Source organism: Grampus griseus (genome assembly GCF_964374135.1).
Source record: "Grampus griseus genome assembly, chromosome: 11".
NCBI lineage: Eukaryota > Metazoa > Chordata > Mammalia > Artiodactyla > Delphinidae > Grampus > Grampus griseus.
The window spans coordinates 78,391,191-78,414,318 of NC_139005.1; the positions used below are offsets into that span (position 1 = coordinate 78,391,191).

General features: G+C 37.6%; 1 protein-coding gene across 1 annotated transcript in view; it reads left to right on the forward strand.

Moving 5' to 3' along the window:
* The window catches only part of CFAP54 (cilia and flagella associated protein 54), a gene marked incomplete at its 3' end in the record, with an annotated part of 310,342 nt that overhangs the window by 34,224 nt on the left and 252,990 nt on the right, over positions 1 to 23,128 (forward strand). Inside the window, exons 6-15 of the mRNA XM_082667031.1 lie at positions 907 to 1,050; positions 2,678 to 2,791; positions 2,915 to 3,016; positions 8,044 to 8,242; positions 10,278 to 10,459; positions 10,543 to 10,699; positions 11,638 to 11,723; positions 14,358 to 14,492; positions 15,552 to 15,702; positions 19,791 to 19,867. Coding sequence (XP_082523157.1) covers positions 907 to 1,050; positions 2,678 to 2,791; positions 2,915 to 3,016; positions 8,044 to 8,242; positions 10,278 to 10,459; positions 10,543 to 10,699; positions 11,638 to 11,723; positions 14,358 to 14,492; positions 15,552 to 15,702; positions 19,791 to 19,867 — 1,347 coding nt within the window. The remainder of the gene's footprint in view (positions 1 to 906; positions 1,051 to 2,677; positions 2,792 to 2,914; positions 3,017 to 8,043; positions 8,243 to 10,277; positions 10,460 to 10,542; positions 10,700 to 11,637; positions 11,724 to 14,357; positions 14,493 to 15,551; positions 15,703 to 19,790; positions 19,868 to 23,128) is intronic.

Genomic DNA, 23,128 nt, shown 5'->3' on the forward strand with positions numbered 1-23,128 from the left:
AAAGAAAGGAAAATATTGACGAAGTTAACTGCAGAATACATTATCATCAAATAGTGTTTCCCAGTTTCAAATAGTGTTTTCCAGGGCTTTATGGGAAAAATATGTCCAAAAAGGATTATCACTGGGATTGTGGGGAAAAGTTCTTTAACTGTAGATAGAATAGCACAAGAGGCTCTTACATATATTCCAACGGATGGGCCAATAACAATGGTGACCCTTCCCCCAAATTTTGTTTCAGTTTGTACCTTCGGAATAATTACACTGGTAATAGGCATTATTTATGGACGGCTTACAATTGAGTCAAAATCATCCTAGTGTGTCATGTACATTATCTCCTTCCCATAATAGTACTGCAGTGATGTGCTAAAATATCCATTTTATAGATGAGAAAATTGAGGTCTGGAGAAGTAAAATGACACAGATACTAGGTGTTAAAATTGGAACTGAAGCCCAGGTCTTTTTGCTTCTAATCCTGGACCATTTCTGCTAAGTATCACAGACCCCAGATTGTAAGCCTTTCCTGTTTTTCCCTACCCTGTTATGCCAGTTTATTTTCAGAATAATACATTGGTTTGAGACCAGCTAATAACAATTGCATTGTTGGAATTAGCTCCTGGACTACTGTTGACACTTGATAAATGTTAATAAAAATAAGCTGAGTTCATAGGATTTTAGGAGCTAAGAAGGAAGACATTCTAAAATGGTTAACTTGAGATTTTGAGTTCTTGAGATAATTCTTTTACTTTTAAATGCTTGTTTTTTTAATTGACTCATTATTTGGGGTATTTTAAGTTTAAGTAGTCAGCAACTTGGGCTCACCACTCATAATTTGATAACATTAAATGAAAATCGGCATTATTAGCTTAAAATGAAAAGACATTCTATTGTGCCCTTTTTCTGTCTCAGGCCTTGGAATATCTCCTGTGGGCCAGTGTATGTATGGAATCCTCGGTCCCACTTCTGTCCATCAGGTACTTGACGTGGAGAGCTACTCTTTACACCGCTGTCTGTCAATGCTACTATGACTGCCAGGCTGGTATTCACGGAGAGGTACGCTGCTTTTAACTCTGAGGATGCCAGTATTTAAAAATACAACATATTCAGCATTTTTTTCTTTAGATGAGCGGCAAGAAAACAAACAAGCAAACAAACAAAACCCAAAGAATTGCAGTGAAGCAAAGACAAAAGTCCCAGGCTTTATTTGCAGAAATTTGCTTGACTTCTCCATTCTGTTGGTCTCTCGCATCACTTCCTGTTTCCCCCTTTATTCTCTATTCAGTTCTACCGTCTTTACTCCTTTTCTGAATCAGATCTCTGATATCTTCCCTTCCTTATTGTATTCTTGTATGCAAGCTACTTTCTTTCCCTGTTTAGTTACTGTGTTCCATGCCACCTACCATCCATTTGTCTTGCTTTTCTCTGCTTCCTACCACCATTTATTTAGTATACTCTATTTCTTATTTTTCCTCTTTTCCTATGTATATTTTTGATTGAATATTTGAACTATAACTTAACTGGTTGGGGCTTCTATTGGTCTATGCCACACCTCTGTGCAGATGAAAACAGGTACTCTCATTATGGTATGTGGTACTTGGCTTGTCAGTGGATGGGGTCTTGGTGAGAATTAGAAACAGGCACCCTTTCCTTTGGGCGAACCTGTCCCTGCACCAGTGTGCATAGCTTGGTGAGTACAGGGTGGGTTGGATTTCAGCAGGAGAACAGCTTAATACAGCCCTTGTGGGATACTTTTTCTAGCCTAGGATACATTCTAGAAACTGCTCACCATACATGCGTAGTTTTAGTGTACTAGTGGTGGCATGTTTCTATAGCTATTAAATTTATCAGGGATCGAAATGTTTGCAGAGTTTTGACCATTTGATTCCTATTGGAATTTTTTCTTATTGGAAAATGTAACCCTTTATGTTACTATTGTGTTCTAGAAGCATCTTCATGAAAACTCATAAATTATAAATAAAGTACTTCAAAGAACTAGTAAAATAAATTGCATGAATTGAACTTGTTTTGCTGTTATTGCTAAAGAATTATAATAATGGTGAACTGATTAAATAAGCTAGCCTGCTTCCTTTCCTCATATATTAATAAATACTTCCTATATGTTGGGTACTGGAAATCCAAAAATGAATAAGACCCTTTAAGGACCTCACAATTTAGTGGACAGTGTGAACAATTGAATAGATAATACAGCTTGTTTTGGTAGAAAGGTTAGAATTTGAGAAGAGCACTGAGGAGGGGGGTGTGTGTGTGTGTGTGTGTGTGTGTGTGTGTGTGTGTGTGTGTGTGTGTGTGTGTGTGTGTGTGTGTGTGTGTGTGTGTGTGTGTGTGTGTGTGTGTGTGTGTACGTGTGTACAATGCCAGAGAAGTGATCGTCTATATGAAGCTGCTGTTTAGCCCAGAATTTGACTTTCCTTACTTTTTGAATTAATTCATAAAGTTAGTATATCCAACATTTTATTAACTTTAGATTTACAGAAATTAGTGGTGCTTCTCGGAAATGATTGACCGGATAGCTACCATGTTCTAAAGAATCAGCATCAGCATAGAGTTTAATTCACCAATTAAATCAAGTGTCTGAGAGAATAAAACATACTGTCTTGATACATTTTTAATCACTATACTCTAACTTACTATGAATTAAATTTATTTTAATTGCATGTAGGCATTTGCTCGGCGTGCTTTGGCTAAAATTGATGAGTTAAGGCAACTGGAATTAATGAGTTCCTCACAATCACAGGAAGAATCCAGAGGATATTATAGAGAGGCCACGATAAAGGTATAAAAATGTCATGAAATAACAGAAATCTACTGTACTCTACAAATGATTAAGTACTTAATATTAGTAGCTGAGAAGTACATCCCACTGTTACTTCATATGTAATTCTTCTTTTTGAGGCAGATGGCAGTCATGATCTTCAAAAGGGGAGTATTTGAATCTAGAAGAAGAAACAAAAGCTTCTTTAGACCAAATATAAGAGCTAACCTAAGGGAAGCACAAACTGTAAGTCTCAGAATGTCTTCTCTGTTTTAGACTCTTTTTGCAGTGCGTTTGTGTTATACCTCTCTGTCTTTTAAGCCTAGACACTAAGTATTAAATCCTGGCCCCTAATCCCTGCACCAGTGGCAAATAGAAGAATGCCTTCCCAATTTGGACACGGCCTTGCTTCATCCCTTTCTCAAAGCTTTTGTACCTTCGCACAATCCCAGTTTTGTAACATGAAAGGCCAAGAAGCTGAAGAGCCTGGGAAAGGTTCAAATGCACAGGCTTCTGAGTGGTGCTGCAGAGGCCTTTTGACCACTTGGTGTCAGCTTCAAAGGCATTGAGGATGGAGAAGAGGTGGAGGCACCTTTTCTTATCAGCTTCTGGTTTCACCTTTGGGAGCGTTTAGGGTGTAGGTTATACTGGAGCAGCAAACAACCCCCATGTCTCAGTGGCTTAAAGCAATTTATTTCCCACTGGAGTCAAACATTATTATAGTTACCAGGAGCTCTGCTCATGACCGATGCTCAGGGCCAGGTTGAGGAGCAGTCCTCATTTGGAAAATTGCCGGGTCGTTCTGCCAGAGGGCACCTAAGAGAGCTCTGGAGGACCTCACACAGGCAGTGATGCTCAGCATGGAAGTGACAGCAGCCTCCTTTCTAACATATTCAGAACTCCTCACATGGCCCCTCTTGGCCACAGGTGTGTTTGGCCAACAGCACTAAGGGCTCCCAGGGAGAGGAGTGGGACATAGATATGCCTGTGGGATCCTCTGCCCTTTCTCCCTTCTGCCTTTCTCCTTCTCCCACTGTCTTCTCCCTGGCCATTCTGAATCTCAGTGTTCCTTAAGTCCCAGCTCTGTATTTCTTTGAAGTGTTCCCTGATCATTCTAGACAGTTGTAAACTCTCTTGTGAGCTTCTTTGGGACTGAAAATGAAAGTGAGGGGGAAGAAGATGAGCACTTTCTGACAGAAGAGTAGTAGAATCTCAGAACCTGGAAAGAATTTTAGATATCATTTGGTTCAGTCCTTTTCTATTACAGACGGGGAAAATAAAGCCCAGAGTATTTAAGCCAGCTGCTGGCGGCACCGGAACCAGAACCCAGGTCTCTAGCTCAGTGTATTCTAACTACTCCAGTGACTGCCATTCTCTTTCCTCATTTCTTCTTATAATATTTGAGAGGAATTCTTTTTTTTTTTTTTTTTTTTTTGCGGTACGCGGGCCTCTCACTGTTGTGGCCTTTCCTGTTGCGGAGCACAGGCTCCGGACGCGCAGGCTCAGAGGCCATGGCTCACGGGCCCAGCCGCTCCACGGCATGTGGGATCTTCCCGGACCGGGGCACGAACCCGTGTCCCCTGCATCGGCAGGCGGACTCTCAACCACTGTGCCACCAGGGAAGCCCTTTTTTTTTCTTTTAAATAAATCATATTTAAATACAAATATTTGGACATGGTAGCTTTCTATTGCTACTTAGTGTCTCTGAGATAAATTGAGTACTGATCCCAGGCATGTAGTTCGTACCTCCTTTCAAATCATATCCCTTACTGACCAGTGGTATGTAATTGGTGGGGGTGGTAGCTTGCCAAATTATAGACAATTCCTTGGATGAGCTGTTGAATAGCCTGCATCTGGTATTGTTAAGTAGTAATGCTATAGTGTTCGTTAGAGAGCAGGAGGCATATTTTGCAGAATGTTCTGCTTTAAATTTATGAAATCGTTTTACTGTTTCTACAAATGAAAGTATTTCAGTGTGCGTTAAATCTATTTTACAGAAAATTTCTGAGTTCATAGGACAGTTGTTAACTCACAGTGAATCTTTTTGACTTTCAAAGGATTGTTTTATAAGACTGCTAATTCAGACTTCTAGTGATTGACCATTTAGTGATTCATTCAATACATATTTTTAAAGTACCTGCTCTGTGAACAAGATACGTAGAGGTTACCTTCTAGTGGAAAAATTACATAATAAATAAGTAACTTATAGCTTGTGATAAGAATTAAGAAGGAAATAACGGTGATGATTAAATGAGTTACATGTAAAGCCCTTAGAATGTTCCTGGCACATGGTAGGTCCTCAGTTGTATGAGCTATTACTATTTATTTTTCATTCATTCATTCAGTAGCCATGTATCGAAGGCCTACTGTGGTTCAAGAGTGGTGGCACATGGAAAAGATGAAGTCGAAGTTCTTTCTTTCTTTCTTTGTTTCTTTCTTTCTTTTATTTATTTAGTTTTTGGCTGTGTTGGGTCTTCATTGCTGCACGCAGGCTTTCTCTAGCTGTGGCGAGCAGGGACTACTCTTCATTGCAGTGCGCGGACTTCTCACTGCAGTGGCTTCTCTTGTTGCGGAGCTCGGGCTCCAGGCGCGCGGGCCTCAGTAGCCGTGGCGCACGGGCTCAGTAGTTGTGGTTCGTGGGCTCCAGAGTGCGGGCTCAGTAGTTGTGGCGCACGGGCTTAGCTGCTCTGCAGCATGTGGGATCTTCCCGGACCAGGGCTCAAACCCGTGTCCCCTGCATTGGCAGGCAGGTTCCTAACCACTGCGCCACCAGGGAAGCCCTGAAGTTCTTTTTTGAATGGCTTTGGAATAACAAGCGGGATTTGATTAGACAGGGAGAAGGGGGGAAAACATTCTAAGTAAAGGACAAGAGCATGAACATAGCTTGGAAGCAAAAGTAAGCAACGACTTTTGGTGGACAGTGAGACAGTGAGAAACTGAGCTTGAATGGAGTGGATGTATTATGTTGGGGAATTAACATAATACATCTTATGGCACCGATGTCATGGAAGCCATGGTGTTTAGGGTTGGAACTGACTGCATGGGTTATATCATTCAGCTTCTCATCCATCTTGACAATTTAAAAGATGGTTTAGTATACCCTATGCAGTACATGTACCAGGATTTGTCTAATATTTTTTATTACTAGTAATTTAGTTGTTTTCCCATTCTTTGCTGTTATAAATATTGCTGTAATCAACATCTTCAGGTATATTATTTTTTCTTTCTTTTATTTCCTGTGGGTAAAATATAAGGTATAGAATTTGAATAATGTTAGACAAACATTTTTATTTCTCTTGATATATATTGCCAAATCGATTTCCGAAACAAGTACTCCAAGGTGACAGTCCACATGTACCAATTCCACCACAAGCTATTATCATTTTGATATTATTATTTCTTAATTTAAAAAATAATTCAGTTTTCATAAAGTGGCTTGTTTTAACTATTATTTTGATCCAACTTTCCCTTATATTTGTGTTTACTCTTTATATTTTCTTTTCAGGTGAATTATCTTTTACAGCTTTGACCATTTATCTACTAGAGATTTTAATTTTTAAAATGTATTTGAATAGGCTCATTTCTTTTTTCATTATGCCTACAGTTTTTTTTGAATTTTATTTTTTTATACAGCAGGTTCTTATTAGGTATCTGTTTTATACATATTAGTGTATATATGTCAATCCCAATCTCCCAATTCATCCCACCACCAGGCTTATTGTTTTTATAGAGATTAATATTTTGCTTGTCATGCTTGACAATCCAGTGTTGTTTTTTTTTTTTTTGCGGTACGCGGGCCTGTCACTGTTGTGGCCTTTCCTGTTGCGGAGCACAGGCTCCGGATGTGCAGGCTCAGCGGCCGTGGCTCATGGGCCCAGCTGCTCTGCGGCATGTGGGATCCTCTTGGACCGGGGCACGAACACATGTCCCCTGCATCGGCAGACGGACTCTCAACCACTGCGCCACCAGGGAAGCCCCAATCCAGTGTTTTTTTAATTGTGTTTCCTTTAAATATTTTTTTGTAGGTCTTTTAAATATTTATATTTTAAAATCTTTTGCTTGTTATTCATCTATAGCTATGATAAATCTATAGCTCTAGTTCACTTTTTGCTAGTTTTTCTAGGATATTTTAAAAAACAATTTCACTGTAATTTATTTACGTTTTACCATTTCATTTTGAATACTTCTAATTATTAGAAAGTTTATTATGCTGTTTAAATATAATTTTTTAAAGCTCTGTTTTAACCCATAGCAAACATCTTAAAAGAAACCCTGACGTCTGTTTGTAAAGCAAGAGAGGGCAGGGCATGAAGCTTAAGCTTTACTGAGGTTTTTAACATGTCAGTTAACCTAAGGGTTGAAAGCACATGGAAGCTAATAAGCAGGGAAGTTTTTGTTTGGGGAAAAATAGTCCAAAGCAGCTTTATCCCTGCTTTTGCTTTTCCGTCTTTCTGACTTTGCCCCAGGAAGAGGAATGAAGCAAGGAAATTGTGGGAAATATGGATATCCTCTAACTGGACATGGATTCTAGAAAAGCCATCTAGAGCTACCTTTCTTGTTTCCTGGTAATCTAAGTACAGAGAACAGGTCATTTGTCAGAGAGAAGACTAAAGTGTGGAGGCAGGCCATCTGCTTGGGGTGAAATCATTCTGGGCCGACACAAAGCACAGTGGCTAGGGATTTGCACGCGGCTCTAACTGGCTCTGGCTTACTTGTATACAGCTGGTCAACTCTTTTTTAGAGTTAGCTACCATAAGACCTGTTATTTATACTATAAAATAGTGTTTCAAATTTGGGTTTGGGGACCTTCTGCACTAGAATTACCTCCAGTGTTTACTAAAAATGTCCCACCCAGACTCACTGAATCTCTGGAGATTTGGTCTGTGAATCTAAAAAGAGCTCCTGAGAGATTTTGAGGCAACCAAAGTTTGAGTATCAGTTCTTAAAGGCTGTCATGGAGGTACTACAAACCATATAGAGACTGATGCTGCCATTTATTAATAAACAGCCTTTTTAGGCTGCTCTGGAAACACAAACATATAAAGAGATGGCAACGTTTTTGATGTAATGGCAGCATGACATAAATAAACTTTAATAAAGTCTGGAGTGACACCTCAAAAAATGAAAACCATAAAAGCAGCCATCTCTCATCCACAGACCAACCACTCTCTCTTCTAGCGTTAATGAAGCTCACCTTACTTGTCTTCGCCTTATACTATCAAACATCGCGGAACTTTAAAAAAGGGAGCTGTATTTTTTTTTTTTAATTCCAGTTGCCGTGGCCACGTACTGTCACAGAACAGTTGTTGGATGAGATGTTTGATAGCACTGCATCCCGGTTTCTGGCTGTCTTGGAGGCTCTCTCTGACTCAAATCGGCGAACACTACAAACTGGACCTGTTGTTACAGATGAAGTAGAAGTTCGTGATGTTGTCTCAGAACTGTTTATAGCAGGAAAAGAACTTTTAATAAGTAAATATGTTGTTAAAATAATATTTTATGGTAGAACATGAATAACAAAAATTTTAGCACGGTAGTCCATACCTAAGAAACTGATACCGATTTTTATTGATCTTGAATTCAGCAACCTTGCTAGACTCAATGGATAATTCAGATAATGTATTAGTAGATTTTCTTTTGGATTTTTTATGTATACAATCATATGATCTGTGAATAATGACAATTATGTTTCTTTCCAATTCTTAACCTTTTAATTTCTTCTTTCTTGCATTTCTTGACTTACTTTGCACTGGATAGGCTCTCCAGTAAAACATGGGATGGAAGTGGTGATAGCAGATATCCTTGTCTCATTTATGATCTCAGATGGAAAGCTTTCAGTATTTTATCATTAATTTTGATATTTGCTGAAGAATATTTTTAGACACCCTGTTTGAGATTAATGAAATTTCTTTTATTCTTGGTTTAATGAGAGTTTTGTATGTTTTTAATCCTGAATATTTGTTGAATTTTATCAAAACCTTTTTTATGGGTTTATTGAGATTTATTGAGTTAATCGAATGGATTTGTCTTTTATTTCTATTAATGTGGTACATTACATTGATTGCTTATCTAATTTTTAATTACTCCATATTGTTGGAATAAACTTAATCTGGCAGTGAGGATTATCCTTCTGATATATTGCTTGATTTTCTTGCTAGTGTTTAATATTTCTGCTTCTCTGTTCATGAGAGAGATTTCCTTTCTTATAATATCCTTTTTGGGTTTTGCTCTCAAGGTCATGTTGGCCTCATAATAAGAGTTGAGAGTTCTGCCCTCTTTTTCTATTATCTGGAGGAGTTTGTGTCAGATTTGTGTTATTTCTTCTCAAATGTTTGAATTTGCTGGTGAAGGCATTTGGACCTGGAATTCTCTTTGTGGAAATGTTTTTAACTATGGATTACATTTCTTCCATAGATATAAAATGATTTAGAATTTCTTTTCATTTTAAAAAAATCTTCTGTTTGGTAAATAGTACTTTGATTTTATCTGTATCTTAAAATTTTCATAAAATTGTTTGTAACATCATCATGATTATCTAAGTGAGCTTAGGATGTGCGTGTGTGTGTGTGCACCCATCTGAGGGCAAGGAGCCTCTGTGCCGCAGTTTGGGCTCATCTTTTCCTCACAAGGAAGGTACGAGATCTCAGAGGAGAATTCTCTTGACTTCCTTCACCCACACCTGAAAATTTACCTTCATCCACTCTCTGTCATTAAAGTGGAAGGAATGTTCCTTCTCCTCCTCTTTAGGTCTTTGGGCCTAATCTCTGCAGACTGCCCTTCATCCCTATCCAGCTTCCTCCCCTGTATTTCTTCCTCTTGTTAGAGTCAGATTTATTGAAGGAGTTGTCTGTTTTCACTGTCCCAAATTCTTTCCTTCCTGCTTATACTTGGCGGTCTTCTGTCATGGACAGAGAGTGTCAGGGATAACCTCCTTATTGTTCAATTTGAAAGTCAGTGTTTTTCTTCCCTTTGCTCTCTGTAGTATTTGTTGCTGTTGACTACTCCTTTCTCTTTAAACGCTCTCCCTTGCAGCCTTTGCTCCCGCGGCCCTTCTCTTACTTGTTGGGGTTCCTTGCTGCTCTGTCCTAGGCAGCCGTCTGTTGCCCATTTACTGTGGATATGTAATGATGACTCTAAAGCTATACCCCTATTTGAGATCTCTTTTCCGAGCTCCCAGTCTGTAATCTCTAGCTGTCTGTTTCACTAGTCAACTCTTGCTAATCTTCTCTTTTTGAGATTCCATGTTCCTCCCTCTGGGGTGGCCTTCCCTGACCGACCTCCTACTCCAAACCTCTGTCCGATGCCTTTCTTTCTTGTCCACACAGCGCCAAGATATTTGCCCCCTAAGGTTCCTTGTTGCCCCCACCTGCGTGCGAGCTCTGTGAAGGTAGGGGTTGTGTTTGCATCTTTTCCGTTGTTTACCTAGCCTGGCAGTGTCTGACATTTAATACTTAGTAAATATTTCTTTGCACAAATGACATCCAAACCCCTCTCTTTCTTTTTCTAGTGTCAAATACCAGTGCAGATGGCATGCTTGATTTTCCAAAGTCTTCTCTTTTGGAACTTATTATAAGAAGGAAAAATGTTATTTCTGTGGATGCTGCTGTAAAATTTATAAAACTAGCTTTTACTTATGAGGAGTGGAGTTTATTTGAATCTGCAGCTGGGCAGCTTATTGATTTTCTCCAGGTAATATATGCAAAATAGTTACTTTGTTTTTATTTTATTAACATGACACTGAAGTAATTAATTGTGGGATATACTTTTCTTAGAGGCAGGATGATCCAGAGTCAAAGAAAGCAGAGAAAGATTTAATTCTTCTTCTTGCAATAGAACCTTTAATCAACGTAAAGAGAAACAAAGGTTTGATCTTTCCCCTCGAAAACTACAAAGGAAGTCAAGTTAACGGTAAAAAAATTGCTCTTCATGGTGAGTATTTATTTGCATTTTTGAAAAACTAAGATGACTTTATATGCTCTCTACAGGTGAGGTGAGAGAAAGAATGTTCAAGGCAGAGGGAGCAGGAAATGTAAAGGCCCTGAGTGAGAGTGTGCTTGATTGTTGAAAGAATGGCAAGGAGGCATGTATGGTTGGAGTGCGCTAGTGGTGGTGCTGGCATTTGAGAATGCGGTAGGAGGTGAGCTCAGGGAAATAGCTGGGTGCCTGGTCTGGCAGGTTCCTAGGCCTTGTAAGGATGCTGGATTTTATTTTGAGTCATGGTTTTGAGCAGAAGAATGAGGCTCTACTTAGCTGCTACCTTATCAGTGAGAGGCCAGCAGGGCAGCAAATCAAATCTATCAGTTCACTTTGGTAAGGGAAGGTTTGGTGGTCTCCTCTCTGTTTCCAGCATGCAGAGTTTTCCATTCTAAAACTTTTTACGTCTTAAAAGTCATTGTGTATATAATTGAAAATCTGCAGCCTCTGTTTTTTAGAGAATTATTTAATCCTATACTTTTATGTTTTATCATATTCTTAGCATTGAATGGCTGCTAAATTGTGGTAAATAATTTGTACCAAGTAACGATGCTTTTTTTTTTTTTTTCTAATGGTTTCTGAGTAGATACCTTTGTTATTTTTATTTCAACTGCTCTATATGTTTTAATATTATAAACCTTCTCAATTCCATTATGGACATAGTTGGCATACAGATTGCAGATTAATGAAAATATTAATAGTCCATTTTAACTGAATTAGAGCCTACTTAGATTAGTTTTCATACAGAAGCATTTAAAGTGTCTTATTGATATACTATTTGCCCAGATATCATTTATGTCACTTTTGTAGAATTTCTGTGTTTCTATGCCTTTTCTATTTGAAATTTTGTGACGAAATTTTTTGTTTCATTTTCCTGTATTTTATAAATTGAGATACTTCTGTGAAGACTTGTGGATATTCAGAAGACATTTTCCATTTGGCGGCAACCTTGTATTCCTGTGTCTGTGGCTCTCCACAGGTGAAAAAGCTATTTTGGATAATTTGTAATAGTGTCAAAGGAGGCTCTTTTACTTAATTTAAAGCCAGATTTAAAAATCACAGGAATTTCACCTTGCTGAAATTCTGTATTGTTTAATCATTAGAAGAGATCAATTTATACCCTGACTTGTAATTTTAAATTTGTTTTTATTATTGTCATCATTTTGGGTGTCAGTCTCTTCCTTCTTGGGAAATTCCAAGGCTAGCTATATTTCTTTTTTTTTTTTTTGCCAGATTTATTCTTAAACTTAAGACTCGTTCTAACATCTATTTTCTCTAACATATGATTTTCTTATTTTTTTCTTGTATATATGTATAGTTTTTCTTCTTTCTTGCATTTTTTTAAACATCTTTATTGGAGTATAATTGCTTTACAATGGTGTGTTAGTTTCTGCTGTATAACAAAGTGAATCAGCTATATGTATACCTACATCCCCATATCTCCTCCCTCTTGCTTCTCTCTCCCACCCTCCCTATCCCACCCCTCTAGGTGGACACAAAGCACTGAGGAGGTTAGCTATATTTCTAATGATGAAGGAAATGAGGCAGTGGTTTTAGTGAGAGTTAATATTCTTAAAACACTGCTTTCCAGTCCCTGAGTACAAAGCCTGGTTATTATTTGGAGTCACTTAGCACACAATGGCCAGTATTTAGAAATGATGATTTGTGGGTATGGATATTTAAGCAAAACTAGTATAGTACTGGTTTTAAACTGAATTCCAGGGACCGCCCCCCCCCACCCCCACCCCGAGCTTCTCCGAGGCTCCTCAGGAGCCAGCTTTAGGCCGTAACACCCTAAGCTGTTCCTATTAGTTTTTGAGATTCTGAGGGAATTTCCTTTGAAAATTTGGTTTTACTGCTATAAAAAAATGTTTGAAAACCACAATTATAGAGCACTATATTAACTATTGTTCAGGTAAGTGAAACACAGTAAGGGACTCGAGAAGTTCCACTCTTATAATATTTTCTATTCCTTCATTTATTAGTTTGTTATAACCTGTGACAGGTGTTTAATTTTTGAAAGAAAGGTATTTGATAGCAAATATACTTATTATCGTGGGCAAACCAAACCAAAAAATTCCAATCAAGGCTGAAAAGTGCATGAAATTTTCATCTTTCTGCTTTTTAAAAAACCATGTGTATCTTAGTTCAGTTCAATTCAGTAAACATTTTTTGAGCTCTGTTATGTTTCCAAGCACTGTACTATGGTCCTGCATATGTGAAATAAGTCTTAGAGCTGCCCCAAAGGAGCTCGAGGTTTGATATATTTTAATCATAAACTCATTATCTTTCTAGTTCATATACAGTGAATAACTTTATTTTCCTTTTGGAAAGAGCCAAAGTAACTGAACTGAGAGGAGATATACTTGATTTGGGTCATCTGTTGATATCCAGTGTGATGTTCAGTTTAGTTCCTTCATGTCTCTCTTTTCTTTTTGTCCATAACCTTTCCCAGCTCCCCATTCCCTTTCCCCTTATTAGTTTCTCCACCTCTCCATTCTTTATTATTATTTATTTATTTTTGGCTGCGTTGGGTCTTTGTTGCCGCACACGGGCTTTCTCTAGTTGCGGCGAGTGGGGACTACTCTTCATTGCGGTGCGCGGGCTTCTTATTGCTGTTGCTTCTCGTTGTGGAGCACAGGCTCTAGGCGTGCAGGCTTCTGTAGTTGTGGCACGCGGGCTCAGTAGCTGTGGTTCATGGGCTCTAGAGCTCAGGCTCAGTAGTTGTGGTGCACGGGCTTAGTTGCGCCACGGTATGTGGGATCTTCTTGGACCAGGGATTGAATCGTGTCCCCTGCCTTGGCAGGCGGATTCTTAACCACTGTGCCACCAGGGAAGTCCCTTCTTTATTATTTTAATACCGAAATTTTAAAAAGAAAGAAGTATATACACACTTCAAATCTGGATGAAACTGGTAGGTTTACATAACTTGCCTAAAAGTATTTGGAACTGTTCTTTTTAGAGAGGTCAAGTAGCCTAGAGCAGTTAAGAGTGAGGTCTCTAGAGCTAGACTTCTTGGGTTTGAATCCTGGCTCTGCTGCTTTCTTTCATTTTATCTTATGAAAAACCACTTCATCTTGTTGTGCTTCAGTTTGCTCATCTGTAAAGTGGGGATGATAGTAATAGTACTCACTTCATAGGTTGTTATGAGGATTAAATGAGCTGGTATATGTCTTAGTCTATTTGAGCTTCTATAACAAAGATACCCTAGACTGGTTGGCTTACACAACAAACATTTATTTCTCACAGTTCTGGAGGCTGAGAAATCAAGGCGTCATCTGCCTCCTGGTTCATAGATGGCTGTCTTCTTGCTGTGTCTTCACTTGGCAGAAAGGAGTCTCTCACTCTCTTTCTGGGGTCCCTTTTATAAGGGCACTATTCTCATTCATGAGGGCCCCACCCTCATACCAGTTGCCTCCTAAAGACACCTCCTAATACCATTGCTTTGGGAGTTAGGAATTCAACATAAGAAATTTGAGTTGACACAAACATTCAGTTCACTGCAATAAGTATAAAGCTCTGAGAATGTTGCCTGGCACACATTAAATGTTGTTTACCTATATCTCTATATCTTACTGTTCTTATCAATTTACTTTACCACTTTTGTTTTCAGAATGCTCAGCCTGATAAAGAAATCGTTGTGGACATGATAATGTTCCTATGGCAGAAGTGCAAAGTAGGAATTCAGCGGGTCAATGTGTCTGGAAATGACTATGCAAAATTCACCCAGAAAATCAGTACTAATAAAGTATTCCTTTTTGTTTCTCTCCATATGCTTTTTGTTATTGCTAATTTAATTTGTGATGCACATTTCAAACCTAAATTTTCCCTATTTACCCACCCTCATAATTATCAATACTATTCTTTAAATGTAGTGGTGAGTGAGCCTTTCCTTTAAGTGTATTCCCTGCACTTCTGCCTCAGTTTAATTTTGGGAAGCAGGGAGGTGTTTCAGGTTTTTCAGGGAGGAGTAAATACAGTATGTTTAAGGTTATATGAACTTGGATATATTCATTAAGAAGGTTAATAATAGAAAATACAAGTAAGGCATTTCAATTTTTTTGGTAATAATATCAATAGTATATTTTTGAGCTCTCTCCTTTGGAAAGGAGAAGGTAGAACAGGTGAATATTATAACCTGGAAACTTAGGAGAGAATATTTTAACAGTAACACAGTCTTCTATGATTCTGAGGCCTCCTAAGATTCGCTACATAAGGTTGCATGGGCATGATTTTATCATATAGTTTAATAAACTAATGATGTGGGTGCATAAATGTTGTTTTCTCATTTTAGCTCCCAAACTGTGATGGCTAATTTTATGTGCTAAGCTTTGGGGTTATAGACATGAAAGACAGCTTCCAAGGCACCCAGCATGGAACTTGAAACATCCGCTTCCCCCTCACTATTTTGGATGCCTTTGATAGTGATCTTAACCACTGCTTTTTGAAGGGAGAATGAGAATTTTGAAGATACAGATAATCTTCACTGATATATATATATATATATATATCTATATATAAACCATATGATAAATTTTCCATTATGGCTATAGATATGCAGACTATAAGCTTAAGTAAATCTTCTTTGTGAATTTATATCAACAGATAGATCATTAAATATCATCTTATTAGGATTATTGATCTTTATATTACTTATAATTAAGATCAACTAATAAGGAGTACCTGTATAGTATTCCATATGATTAGAAGATGGTGATTTCAAGGAAGTACTAAGTTTTACAAAATGTGACTCTTTCTACAATGTAGTTACTTTCAATTGATTATACTGTGTATTTTCTCTTTTTAGTGGGTTTATCTTCTGTGGCAGATAAATGAAATAATTCACTGCTATAAAATGGAAGACATTGATGTGGTGGTGGTGGCAGAGGTCGCATTACGATTAAGTGAAATATTGGAGTCTTTAGGAAACCCCAGAAGAAAATTTAAAAAATTTCTAGGTAAAATATTGAATGAAAAAATATGAGGTCATTAATATATATATACATATGAACATATAAGTATAAATCGTACTACTGGTTAACATCTGTTTATGGAAACTAGGCATTTCAGTATTGTGCTTCAGTGATGATGTATAATCAAAGATAGAAATGATATAGGTTTGACCAAGTTGATGTTAAAAAAAGATCATATGCTCTGTGGTTCAGTGGCAGATGAAACTCTTTGTGTCTTGTCTTCACTCAGATGTTTCCCTTCTCCGTTCCTCATGCCCACCTACCCCTGTCTCTCTCCCTCCCCCATTCTTCCTCTTTTCTTGTCTCTCCTCTCTTTTATCCTACTCCCTCCCCTTCCAGTTCCCACTAGAGTGATGCTTCATGAAGGAAGAGAGCGTGTTCAGGTCACCGTTTTATCCTTGGTACCAGCACATTGCCTGACACAGAGGAGGAGCTCAGATGAATGTTTGTTGAATGAATCCATGGCCTTCTACCTTTTGTCTCCTTTTTAAGTCTCTCTTCTGATTCCCTCCTTTGAAAATTCTCCTTCTTTCTTCATTTATTCTGTTGCCTCTCTTCTTTTCCCTTTCTTCTTATCTTCTTCCTCTGTTTGCTCCATTTCCCACTCATTCTCCTCCTCTCCCTGTCCCAACCCCTTCCTGCCATTATTCTGTTCTCCTTCCAGGAGGTGACTTCTCTCAGAGGATTGGTCTGCCCTCCTCTTTCTTTCTTCTGCCTGTGGTTGAACCCCTGAATTATCTGTTTCATTAGGTAACTCCCATATAGAAAATGAGGTGGGGGAGACATGTGGGTGTCTACTTTCCTATTTCACCCCATTTACAGAGTGTGTATGACGTGTGAGGGATTTGGTAATAATTACCGTAATAATTGTTTTCTCAGAGATTTGCTAATCTGGCTCTGCCTATTCTCGGTTGTTGAGTGCAGCTTTGCAGATGGAATTTGACAGCCATAGTTCTCAAACTTTGATCGGTATCAGTATCACTTGGGAACTTCTTAAAAATTCTTATCATACTTCGACTAGCCTGGACCTTCCTGGTCTTCATTAGCTTACCAGGAGATTTTGATACACGTCAAAACTTGAGGACCACTTGTTAGAGGTCTCTGGCTATCTAACACTTTCAGTGGCTTGAAGTCATGTTTTTGACACATCCTGTCTTAAAATGCTTTTCCCTTTTTAAAAACTTTTATTATGTAGAATTTCAAATATAGAGAGGTGAAATAAGTCACTGAGTATGCATCATCCAGTACCAATAATTATGAATATTTTGTTAATCTTATTGCATCTCTCCTGACAACACTTTCTTTTTTCCCAGAGTGTTTTAAAGCAGACATTATGTCATTTCACCAGCAAATACCTCAGCATATACACGTGTATGTGTTGTGTGTTGGTCTATCTATCTAACAGATAAGGTTTTGTTTTCTTTTTATAAAACCACCATGTTACTGTTATTACACCTTACAAAATAAGTAAAAAATTCCTGTGTCCCTGATTGTATTAAAAATGTCTTAAGTTGGTTTGTTCCAATCAGGATCCAAACATTCCCACACATTTTATTTTCTTATGTGTCTCTTAAGTCTCTCTCTGTAACCTGTAGCAGTTCCCCCTCTCCTTACTCCCGAAGAAATTGAATTATCCCCCTGTAGGATTTCCCACATACTGGATTTGGCTGTTTCTATTCTTGTGGTGTTGATTAACTTGTTTCTCTACCTGGTAATTAGATCTACCAGGTTGCTTGTATTCAGGTGATACATTTTCAAAAAGTATTCTTGCCAGCATCTTACATTTTTTGGGCACGCATACTTCATGCACGCTCCCTATCGCATTGCATCAGGAGCCATGCAATGCCTGGTTGTCCCGCTTGTCGTGATGTAAAGATTTACCGGTGAGCTCAGGTGTTGTCAGCTTGACTCTTTTCCCAGGTTGGTTTCCCCAGAAGCAGATTCTGAGACAAGGAGTTGAGTGTAGTAGTTATTTGGAATGTGATCCAGGGAAGCAGGGTGGTGGGGTGAGATGAGACAGAGAAGGAAAGGAAGCGAATACAAGGCACAGGAGGTTCATGAGAAGGCTGCTGTTGTGGGTACAGGGCTTATTCCCACGAGGGACCTCTAGGAGACTGTATAGAACATGCCTCAGAGAACTGGGAGGTTGTGGTATTTGTACCTTTATCTGTCATTGGTTGAAGGCTACTGGAGGAGGGGTAAGTAAGCCATGAGGGGCTTCTAACTTCTGTCATTCCATCTGCATTTATTCTATTGATACCTTAAATGAAGAACTTACTTCATCGACTGTTTGGTTACTCTGGTTATTTTTGATTATGTGGTAGATTCTATATTTGCTAAATATTTTGTAAAAGTAATTTAAAGCCTTAGATGATCTGTTCTTCCGGGGAAGATTTATGCTTGCTTTTACCAGATGCATGAAGGCACTACTACTCCAGGGTCCCATTATTCCAATTTGAGAGATTAAGATAATTTAACGCTGAGATGCTCTTTCTTCGACCTATTTTCAGTTACTCTGACTCCTAGGATGTGGCCCCTTTTGGCTTTTCACCCTTGGTGGGCCCTGGATACCAGTCTCTGTTGCTGTGTTCTCCTGGACTCTCTTCCCAAGATCCGGAGGTTACTTCCTTCCCAAGATCCTGACTCTGTATTGAAATTAGCATCTTAGCTTGCAGATGAAAAAAAAAAGTGTATTTTTCCAGTTTCCTAGCCAGCAGAATGTTTCCAGATTATCTGTTACTGGAAGCAAAAGGTCCAATGATTACTTTTTTAAAAAAAGTCTATTTCTTATTCAATTTTATTATTTTGTTTACTAGTTACTTCTGGGAGACTATTGTTTTATATTCTTCAATTATAAATGGGCTAAATACAATTCATTATACTGATCCTTTGTTAAAATGTTTTATTTCTAAAGAACTAATCAATATTAGAGCACAGTCCATTTGTAAATTTGAAAACATCTACATTTATGTCATGAGCAGTTGTCCCCATTTAGACATATAAATTTTTATAACTTTTACAACAATGTTATTCTCATTATCATATTGGCCCATAAAACACAAAATTCAAGTCATTTTTTGTATGTTAATTATGATAATCTGCTTCAAGATGTTTATTTATTCATCTGTTTATTAAATAATTCATTGTCTAATTGGAATTACTGAATAATTTTTAGACTAGGAAACTAGCATTGCCATATACATTTTTATTATTTATATTCTAATTCAAGCCAGACTTCTCTGACATTTGTCTAAATTTACTGTTATTTGCTGAGTGCTTTTCAGTGGACTTTCTATAGAATATATAGAAAGACCGATCTCTTTACCATAATATAACCTTGCTGATAATCAAGCTTTTTGAGTTGGTTTGTTGTTTTCCAAGCTGCTTTTATTTATTTATTTATTTATTTATTTTTAGGAGTGATGGATAGGTTTATTATCTTGATTGTATTTCAAACTCAAGTGTACAGTTGAATATAGTGTTCAGTTTATTTAATTTATTTATTTAAATAGATCTTTACTGGAGTATAATTGCTTCATAATACTGTGTTAAAAATGTGGAATGCTTCACGAATTTGCATTTCACCCTTGCACAGGGGCCATGCTAATCTTCTCTGTATCATTCCAATTTTAGTATATGTGCTGCCAAAGCCAGCACTACAAGATGCTTTTAAATTGACTTATATAAAGACAAAATGTAATTATGTGGAAGAAATAATTTGTTGTTCAACTTCTAAGTGTTGAATCATTTCTAAAATCATGGGTGAAAAGTTAACTAGCGTAATGTTCTTTATGGTTATGATTCACTGTTATATTTCCATTTTTCTCTTTCATCCTTTTATTTTCTCTGGTCCTTCCTTCTCTTTGTTCCTCTCTCTCTCCTACTCTCTCCTCCTCCTCTTCCTATTTTTCCTCTTTTTATTCTCCTCCTTTTCCTTTTTCTCTCCCTTCCTCCCTCCCTCCCTCCCTCCCTCCCTCCCTCCCTTCCTCCCTCTCACCCTCCCTCCTTCCTCCCCTTCCTTCCTTCCTTCTTTCCTTCTTTCCTCTCTTTCTTTCTTTCTCTCTATTTTTCAGATACACCTTTAAGGAAAGGGACTAGTGAATCCCTTGGGGCTCCAAAAGGGAGTGTGGAAACTCTTCCAATATTAAAGGTATTGCAAAATATTTTAGAAAATATAGTTAAAAACATGAATTTTAATTTTCAAATAATATTAAATTTGTAAATATATAATGATTAATTATAGAAGTAATTTTGAATATTTAATATCTGAGAAATTATGGTTTCTGTATACATTGAGAACTATATGGACATTTTTCTACGTTTTGTTTTTACTTTAGAAAAAAATCTAATCAGCTCCAAAAATAAGCTAAAGCATCTTAGGAGGATTTATAGTTACATTACTATTGATATTTTGAATGTGTTGTGATTCATAGACTTACAGAGCAGAGATGTCCTACTTAGCATTTACCTCTGACAGATCAAATTAGTTACTACCTGCTAAAAATGCACCTAGAACAGTCCCTGGCATGTGGCAAGTTCTCACTGAATGTTAGCTTAAGAGAAGATAGAAGATGAGGGGGACAAATGGCCATTCTTCTTTTTGATGATAGTTTTCTTACTATATTTGAATTCTTTTTGTACATCATGGATTGTGTTGACCTGTATAGCTGAATGGGAGCCTAGGGAATTGTCTCATATATGTAATAAACATTTATTTACAGGCAAGAACTAGAATAGCATTTTGCAAACTCTGTCCTATGTGATGCTAGTACTACCCTTCAGAAAAGGATGCCAGGGTCAAGTAACCCTGGCTGACTTCAATTAAACACAATAGTTTCCTTACTGTATGACTTCTCAGGGGCATTAATTTACTCATGAGTACTGTGGTTTTCCAAGAAGGAGATATAGAATACCATATGTTCCATTATTGAAAATAAAACTCATTTTACCTACTTAGGATGCTAATGTTCATGGACTACAGTTGAAAAATACTTTTCTAGAGAGGAAGCCAGTGATCTATATTTTGGTTTACCTGATTAATTAAAAAACTATAATTTTAACTTACAAAAGTTGTGTTAACATTTGAGGGCATTTCAAGGTACTAAAACATGAAGAAAAAATTCTGTAATTTCACTATATGGACCTAAACATTATCATTTTCTATATTTTCTACTAGTCTTTTTCACAATTAAAAAAAATATTTATTTATTTATTTTATTTTTGGCTGCGTTGGGTCTTTTGTTGCTGCATGTGGGCTTTTATGTAGCTGCGGCGAGCGGGGGCTACTCGCTTTGTTGCAGTGCATGGGCTTCTCATCGCGGTGGCTTCTCTTGTTGCGGAGCACGGGCTCTATGCCTGCAGGCTTCAGTAGTTGCAGCACATGTGCTCAGTAGTTGTGGTTCACGGGCTCTAGAGCACAGGCTCAGTAGTTGTGGTGCATGGGCTTTGTTGCTCTGCGGCATGTGGGATCTTCCCGGGCCAGGGCTCGAACCTGTGTCCCCTGAACTGACAGACAGATTCTTAACTACAGAGCCACCAGGGTAGTCCTCTTTTTCACAATTTTTTTTATTACTGCTGTTTTATTAAATTTGTATGTAAAGTTCAGTCTAATACAAAACACAATAATCTGTTTTCTTTCATTAATTCAACAAATCTCTATTGAGAGCCTGCTCTATGGCATGCATTGATTTAGGCTCTGAGAAGACACATTTTTAACATAGTAACATTCTAATGTTTTTTCTTAACATGAATCCACCAGCACTTTTTCCTGTTGCTAAATGTTAATCCTCATGATTACTATGTTTTCTCTGAAAAATTGATTTGAAACATATGACATACAATTATAAAGAATATTATAATGAAGAGTCATTCCCCCATCACTCTTTTAAGAAATGAAACATAGCTAGTACAGTTGAAACTCAACTCCTCCACTAACTGTTCCTGCTCACATTGTCTTTCCCCCTACCTAGGAGTAACTGCTGTTCTAAAGAGTGATTTTAAATTTCAGGCATTTTAGTATTTTTATTACATATGTTTGTATCCTTAAGCAGTAGAGTACTGTTTTTAAATTTATGTAAATGGTGTCATACACTGTATTCTTCTGCAGCTCATTTTTTAATCTCAGTACTGTGTTTGTGAGATTGACTCAAGTTGATTTGTGTAGTCATAGTGATCATTTTCACTACTACATTCTACTTGATCAGGGTTGCACAGTAAATGGATTTGAACTTAGGTGTGTTTCCTTCAAAGTTCAGGCATTTAGCCACTATGCTATGCTGCCTCTTGATTAAAAAAAAAAAGTGTCTTCAGGATATTTGTATAAAGTATTTTCTTCTAATACATAAAAAATGCAAGTCCTAAGAAATTGGGGACAAATAAAATATCCTGAATGTACCAGAGGACTGGGGGAGCATTCTGAATTTACTTTCTTGAATGTAATGTTCATCTTCTAATAATAGGTTTCAGAGAATGCAGTTTTGAGTTCTTTATGCTGTATTGTGTCTTCTAAAGAGAGAGAGCTGAGAAGTCTTAAATTGGGAACAGAGAATGTTTGAACTGCATAAGAGATTGAGGGGGCATAACTGTCTGCCAATGGTTTTTCCAGGGGTCATTTACAGTAGCTAGACATGTAGCTTCCTATTTCCCATTCTAGACGCATTGAATCATAATTTCAGGTGTGAGGTTCTTAAAAGTTTATAATTCAGGTGTGAGGTTCTTAACCGTTTGCCAGGTAGATTCTTAGGGAAACTAGAATGTAAGAATTACTGGCTTAGCGGACTAGCACTTATTCTTTGAAGCTTCATAGGGCAGGAATAGGAATACTAGTAGGTGTTACAAAGTGCTAGGTTTTGGCTTGGATGGAAACATTCTGGCAATTAAAGGCACTAAATGAAATGGATTTCTTAGAAGATGACCATGAAGAAACTGAAAACCATTTATGAACTATTGCTACTGTGTTTAAATTAGAAAAATGCACCCTTTCCTTGATATGATTTATTGCCCTCCGCTGGGAAATTATCAACATAAATATAGAAGTCTATGATGACTCCTGTGCCATACACTACCTGCTCAGCTGTACTGGGGCATGTGGTAGGTGGAGTAAGGGTGATTCATTGGTGTGGTCTAAGGGCATAGCAGTTGGTATTGGGAGACTTGGAGTTGAATCCTGACTTTAATGTTGACTGTGTGATCTTGAATAAACTATTTAATCTGTTTGAATATAAGTGTCCTCATCTGTCAAATTATAACAATAGTATCTATTCTACTGGTAGTATTTAAGTGATACAGTTCAAATGAGCTGTTGGTAACATTGTGGAAACCAGTAACCGGCACATGGTGGCAACTCAGTTTTTCCCTTATGTTTCGCAAAGGGCACTAAATCTCAACCTAGAGTCTCAGACCTATTTGGAAG